Source organism: Equus quagga, unplaced genomic scaffold (assembly GCF_021613505.1).
Source record: "Equus quagga isolate Etosha38 unplaced genomic scaffold, UCLA_HA_Equagga_1.0 1055_RagTag, whole genome shotgun sequence".
Lineage (NCBI taxonomy): Eukaryota > Metazoa > Chordata > Mammalia > Perissodactyla > Equidae > Equus > Equus quagga.
Window position 1 is genome coordinate 23,971 of NW_025795378.1, and position 6,509 is coordinate 30,479.

At 38.9% G+C, this 6,509-nt stretch overlaps 1 protein-coding gene across 1 annotated transcript; it reads left to right on the top strand.

The window, feature by feature from the left end:
• The first annotated feature begins 1,043 nt into the window (after positions 1-1,043).
• LOC124232685 (olfactory receptor 2AE1-like) lies at positions 1,044-2,912 on the top strand. The gene is made up of 2 exons (XM_046649628.1): positions 1,044-1,152; positions 1,960-2,912. Exons 1-2 carry the CDS (start codon positions 1,044-1,046, stop codon positions 2,910-2,912), a joined length of 1,062 nt encoding a protein of 353 aa, XP_046505584.1.
• Positions 2,913-6,509: the final 3,597 nt, after the last annotated feature.

Below are 6,509 nucleotides of genomic sequence, written 5' to 3' on the forward strand. Positions count from 1 at the left end.
TGAAATTCATTCTACTTCTATCTGGTTCCTACTCCCCTTTTTATGTCTTATGACTGATATACTTAGATATGAACCTAACTACATTAATATACCATACGTTAGAAAGGGGATATGTGAGGGGAAAAACTCAAACAATTCAGTTAATTATATTTAGAAAATATTCATAAAAAAGAAAGAAGAAATACCTGTTACTACTACAGTTTTTGTTTCTGAAGCTGCTTACATAGTCATGTCTGGTGTATATAACAGTCTTCTTTCACACCATTCCATATTTCCTTTGCATTTCATCATGTTTCCTTTTCTGGTGGGATGACCCAAACATTCATTCCTGAAGGATCTGGGTCATTACCAGTCCTGTGTGAATTGGGTTTGCATAGTTTTCCACTGACTTTCATCACAGGGCATTTGAGTACAGAGGTGCCCCCTAGAAAATCTCCTGCCTTCCAGATATGCTTTTCCTCATCCCCATGGTGTAGTAGAAACTCAGTAACCCCTTGCTAGTCAGGATCAGCCATGCAAGGCAGTGTATAGTAACTTCCTTTGCTTGTTGATTCAGTGATAGGAGGAGTCCATGTTGCTGAGCCCATGTGTAGCCTTCATCCTGGTTTCTGTGGCTACTCTGTTTGTGAGGCCATTATCATGAACGAGAGTGACTGAGCAAGAGTGTAACTGACTTCCACAGAATGGGTTAGCACATGGATAGGATGTCTCATTCTGTGGAGAGCAGGAATGGATATTTCTTCCTTGTTTTTATATGACTATTTCACATGTTTTTGGTTCTATGTGGGATAGTGATATCATGTTAGGTAAAAGGATGACTGTTGTGTTTATTTTGGGATGAAGTGTGGCTTAAGGAGATGTGCATCTGTGCCAGATTGACAGGAGATGGACTCTGGTAGTTTCGTAATGTGTCAACTTGGCTAGGATGGACTACATTTCCCAGAATTCCCATTTTTTGTGTTTCTGGTTAAGGTAGGTCACAGGAGAGACTGTCCCAGAGCCTTAGAGGCAGAAGAGAAGCAGCCATTTTGTAGTGTACAGAGATGGCATCTGACCTGCTGATTCTCCTCTTCCGTGCGAAGCAGCAGGTGGGCCTGCAATTGTTCTGCCTTCCCCTGGATCCTCCTTTAGCGCCTCTGACTTCCAGGCCAGGTGTGTGTGTTTAGGCTCCTGAATATGGGCCTCAGCTTCTGTAAGACAATCACACCACCAATTCCAGTGGCAACAAGAACAGGCATGGCTTTCAGTCTGCCCTTTTGGGGTTATATCTCATTCTTGTGGGTTCCAGCAGGCCCTTGATCTGCCACACTTTATATCCACTTTATAGCTTCCTGACTGCTTGTGCCATGGACTTGAAGTTCCAGCATCAGACACAAGGGTGACAGCCTTATATAGACCGCTTAAGCAGCTTTCACTATTGCATAATGCAAAATTTCTGTACAATCCCATTAAATACATACATATGTATATATGTATATATACATATGTATGTATAAAACTCTCAGTGGTTCAGCTTCTCTGGATAAACTCTGACATAAGTAAGAAAGCATATATGTGTACTTTGTATATATATATACATATATAATATATATTATACTAAATATAATTTAGTTTAGTAAACATTTAGTCTCTCTCTATAAAGCATATATATATATATATATACTTATAAAAAGTATATATGTGTGTGTGTGTATTTCTTTCTTAATGAGGAGAGGCTCTTGTTTGATTTTTGGCACTTAGAGGTTAGAAATTCCGGAATTTCTAAGTGTCATGTTTGTGAAGAAAGATTTGACATTCTCATTTTAAAGGGCTATTTCAAGAATTTGGGCTATTGAATAACTAGAAATAGAAAAAAAAGTCTTCAAATATTGTGTGGTAAATCAAAAGGTCTTATTGTAAGGTGTGCTGAACTCCACTATTTCTGATATCAAAATTCTTCTCCACTTCCTGTTTCCCCAGGGACAGAGAAAGGGGAGATACGGCAGAGGAATCAGACCTCTCCAGTAGACTTCATCCTTGAAGGGCTCTTTGATGACTCCCTCACTCACCTCTTTCTTTTCATCTTGACCATGGTGGTCTTCCTGATTGTGGCAAGTGACAACATCCTCACCATTCTCCTCATATTTGCAGATTCCCAGCTTCATACACCCATGTACTTCCTGCTCAGCCAGCTCTCCCTCATGGATCGGATGCATGTCTCCACAACCATCCCCAAGATGGCTACCAACTACCTATCTGGCAAGAAGTCCATCTCCTTTGTGGGCTGTGCCACCCAGCACTTCCTCTATTTGTCTGTGGGTGGTGCTGAGTGTCTTCTCCTAGCTCTGATGTCCTATGACCGCTATGTTGCCATTTGTCATCCACTGCATTACACTGTTCTCATGAACAGAAAGGTGGGACTTATGATGGCTCTTGTGTCATGGTTGGGAGCATCCATAAACTCCCTAATTCACACGGTGATCTTGACGCAGTTCCCTCTCTGTGGGCCTCAAAAAACCCACCACTTCTACTGTGAGTTTCCAGCTGTTGTGAAGTTGGTACGTGGAGACATCACTGTCTATGAGACCACAGTGCACATCAGCAGCATCAACCTTCTCCTCCTCCCCATCTTTCTGGTTTCTACATCCTATGCCTTCATCCTCCACAGTGTCATTCAGATTCGTTCAGCTGGGAGTAAGAGAAATGCCTTTGCCACTTGTAGCTCTCACCTCACTGTGGTTTCCCTCTGGTTTGGTGCCTGCATGTTCTCATATATGAGGCCCAGGTCCCAGCGTACCCCGTTGCAAGACAAAGTTGGTTCTGTGTTCTATAGCATCATTACTCCCACACTGAATCCTTTGATTTATACTCTCTGGAACAAGGATGTAGCTAAGGCTCTGAGGAGAGTGCTGGGGAGAGATGTTATCACTTAAAGACAACAATTACAGTTGTCCTGAGTATAAGAGTAGAATGGCATAAGCTCCTCAAAATGATTGGGTAAACCCTTAAGAGTTTTCAAGGGTCCAGGTCTCTGATCACTACTGCAAAAGTGATGTAGTCAACATGCAATTCCAGTATTCTGACTTGGTCTCAGCCGTCTAGGCAGCTTAGAGTACTATCTTAGTCCATTTGGGGCACAATAACAAAAATACCACAGAGTAGCTGGCTTAGACAACAACCATTCATTTCTCACATTTCTGGAGACCGAGAAGTCTGTGATCAAGCTTTGAAAGTGCTACACCCTCTTTCATTTCCTTTTGATCTCTTTATATGTAACCCTGCCAAACCATGCTTCCCTGAATTCCCTATCCAAAGCAGCACTCTCCAATTTCTGTCCCCTGCTTCCACTTTGTTACACTACTATCATGATGTTCCACAATATTGTTGTATTTTATTTATTGTCTGTTTTATTAGAATGTAAGCTCCCTGAAGGGATGGACTTTACTTTGTGTACTATTGTCTCACCAGAGCCAAGATAAGGCCTGACACGAAATAAATGCTCAAAAATGATTTGTTGCTTGGATTAATAAATGAAAGGGACCTAGATCATTTTACTATCCCACGTGACATTCATGACATTTAATTCAGATAGGGGAGGGGACTATGAAAGTGAATAATACAGTGGATGGCTTCGTAAGACTCATTTGTCTCAGATAGCTGGATATTAATTCCACATTAGTGCAGAGGGCTGATATCTAAGTGAACTTTCCTGGAGCCTCGTGGTCTGAGGGATGCCAAAATGAGGGACAAAATTCTATATCTTTCTTCCCTCACTAGTTAAAAATGTCATGAATCCCTGGGACCCTCCTCAGAAGAATAACACTTAAAGTTTGCGAGATTAGTTATCTTCTCTTTCATGAGTAGGTATTTTCCCTTTGAGAAAGAGCTTTTTGGCATTCTGAGATATGGCGAGCCACCCATCAGGAGTTGGGTGTCATCTTACCCACCTAGCCCTAAGGTTGGATGTACCCTGTAACACTCCAATATCAAATAGAATGAAGTTTTACAGAAACTGTGCCTGTGCTGTTTCTGAAGGCACAAGGGTGTTGCATAAACAGCCAGCTCACAATCCAAGTTACACACAGGTGGTTGTTCCTCTGCTACCTCTCTCTAGACGTGCAACCATGGCCTTGTAAGGACTCCTATAAGATTATCTGAGAATTAAATAATCTAAGCCAAGTTTATGGATCATTATTCATGTAATGCTAGCATCTGTCAAATGCAAATAATACAGTGTTACATGGGCTCCCCTTGAAAAAGAGATGTAACAATGTATTATTGTAACCATCCTTTATATATTCCAGATGGAATCTCCTTATCAGATAGATGGTTTACAAATACTTTATCTCAGTCCATGCATTACGTTTTCACTTTTTGATTGTGTCCTTTGAGGAACAAAGCTTTTAAAATCTTGATGTAGTCCATCCAATTTATCTATTTTTAGTTTTGTTGTCTGTACATTTTGTGTCCTTCCAAGAAGTCATTGGTAAATCCAATGTCATGAAGCTTCTCCTCTACGTTTTCTTCTAAGAGTTTTATAGTTTTAGCTCTTATATTAGATTTTGATACATTTTCAGTTAACTTTTATATCCATATTGTGTAAGGTAACAGCCCAACATCATTCCATTTACAGTAGCAATTCGAAGGAATAAAATACTTAGGAATTAACTTAACCAAGGACTGATAGAGTTGTACACTGAAAAATATAAAACTCTGCTGCAAAAAATTAAAGAGGCATAAATAGATGAAAAGTTATCCTGGGTTCACGGATTGCAATTCTTACTATTGTTAAGATGTCCATATGACCCAAAGTGACCTACAGATTTAATGCAATGTCTATCAAAATCCCAATGGCATTTTATTCAGAAATAGAAAAACCTATCCTGAAATTCATGTGGAAACAAGAAACCTCAAATAGCCAAAATAATCCTGAAAAAAATAAAACTGGAGGACTCATACTTCCTGATTTCAAAACTTAATATAGAGCTACAGTAATCAAAATAGTGTGGTCCTGCTATAAAACCAGGCATATGACCACTATAATTGAATAGAGAGCCTTGAAATAAAGTTTCATACTTATGGTCAAATCATTTTCCCCAAGGATGCCAAGATCATTCAATAGGGATATGACAGTGTTTTCAATAAATGGGCTGGGAAAACTGGATATGCAAAAGAATGAAGTTAGGCCTTTACCTTACATCATAAACAAAAATTAATTGAAAATGTATCAAAAACTTAAATGTAAGTCCTAAATGTATAAAGCTCTTAGTATAAACCATATGGGAATAGGTTTAGGACGTTGTATTCGCCCAGTGATTTCTTGGATATGATAGAAGAACACAGGGAACAAAAGTATAAATGGATAAATCGGACTACATCAAAATTTAAAAGTTCTGTTCAGGACACTGTAAAATAAGCAGAGTGAAAAGGCAACGTATGGAATGAGATAAAATATTTGTAAACCACCTATCTGATAAGGGTTGATACCCAGAATACATAAAGAATGGCTACAACTCAACAGCAACAATAAAAGAACTCCATTAAAATATGAGCAAGGAATGTAAATAGACATTTCGCCAAACAAGGTGTGCAAATGGCCAAGAATCACATGAAAAGATGCTCAACATCACTAATCATTAGGGATATGGTTAGGAAAAATAGACTCAAATTGGATTAAAGACTTGAAAGTAAGATCTGAAACCATAAAGCATTTAGAAGAAAACATAGAGGGTAAGCTCCTGGACATTGGTCTTGGCAATGAATTTTTGGATTTGACAACAAACACACAAGCAAAAACAAAAGCAAAAATAAACAAGTGGGACTTCATCAAACTAAAATGCTTCTGCACAGCATAAAGAACCATCCACAAGATGAGAAGGCCACTTACAAAATGGGAGAAAATATTTGCAAATCATATATCTGATAAGTAGTTAATATCAAAGATATATAAAGAACTCATACAACTCAGTGGCAAAAACCCCCAAACTATCAGATTAAAAAATGGGCAGAGGATCTGAGTAGACATTTTTCCAAAGAAGGCACACAGATGTCAACAGGCAAGTGAAAAGATGCTCATCACCAGTAATCACCAGGGAAATGCAAAGCAAAACCACGATGAGACACCACCTCACGCCTGTCAAGAATGGTTGTTATTATAACGACAAGAAATAACAAGTTTTGGAGAGGATTTGGAGAAAGGGAACCCTTGTGCACTGTTGGTGGGGATGTAAATTGGTACAGCCACTATTGAAAACAGAATGGAGATTCCTCAAAAAATTAAAAATAGAAATATCATATGATCCAGCAATTCCACTGCTGGGTATATATCCAAAAGAAGTGAAATCACTATCTAGAAGATATCTGCACTCCCACGTTCATTGTAGCGTTATTCACAACAGCCAAGACATGGAAACAACTTAAGTGTGTATATATGAATGGATGGATAGAGAAAATTTGGTGTATACATATACAACAGACTATTAGCCAGCCATAAAAAGGAAAGAAATCGTGACATTTGTGACACCATGGAT

Bases quoted from the DNA above. Each gene is read 5' to 3' on its own strand.
- LOC124232685 (XM_046649628.1), top strand. From the start codon at position 1,044: ATGGCATCTGACCTGCTGATTCTCCTCTTCCGTGCGAAGCAGCAGGTG. The intron at 1,153-1,959 runs GTGTGTGTGTTT...CTGTTTCCCCAG, and splicing joins GCCTCTGACTTCCAGGCCAG to GGACAGAGAAAGGGGAGATA.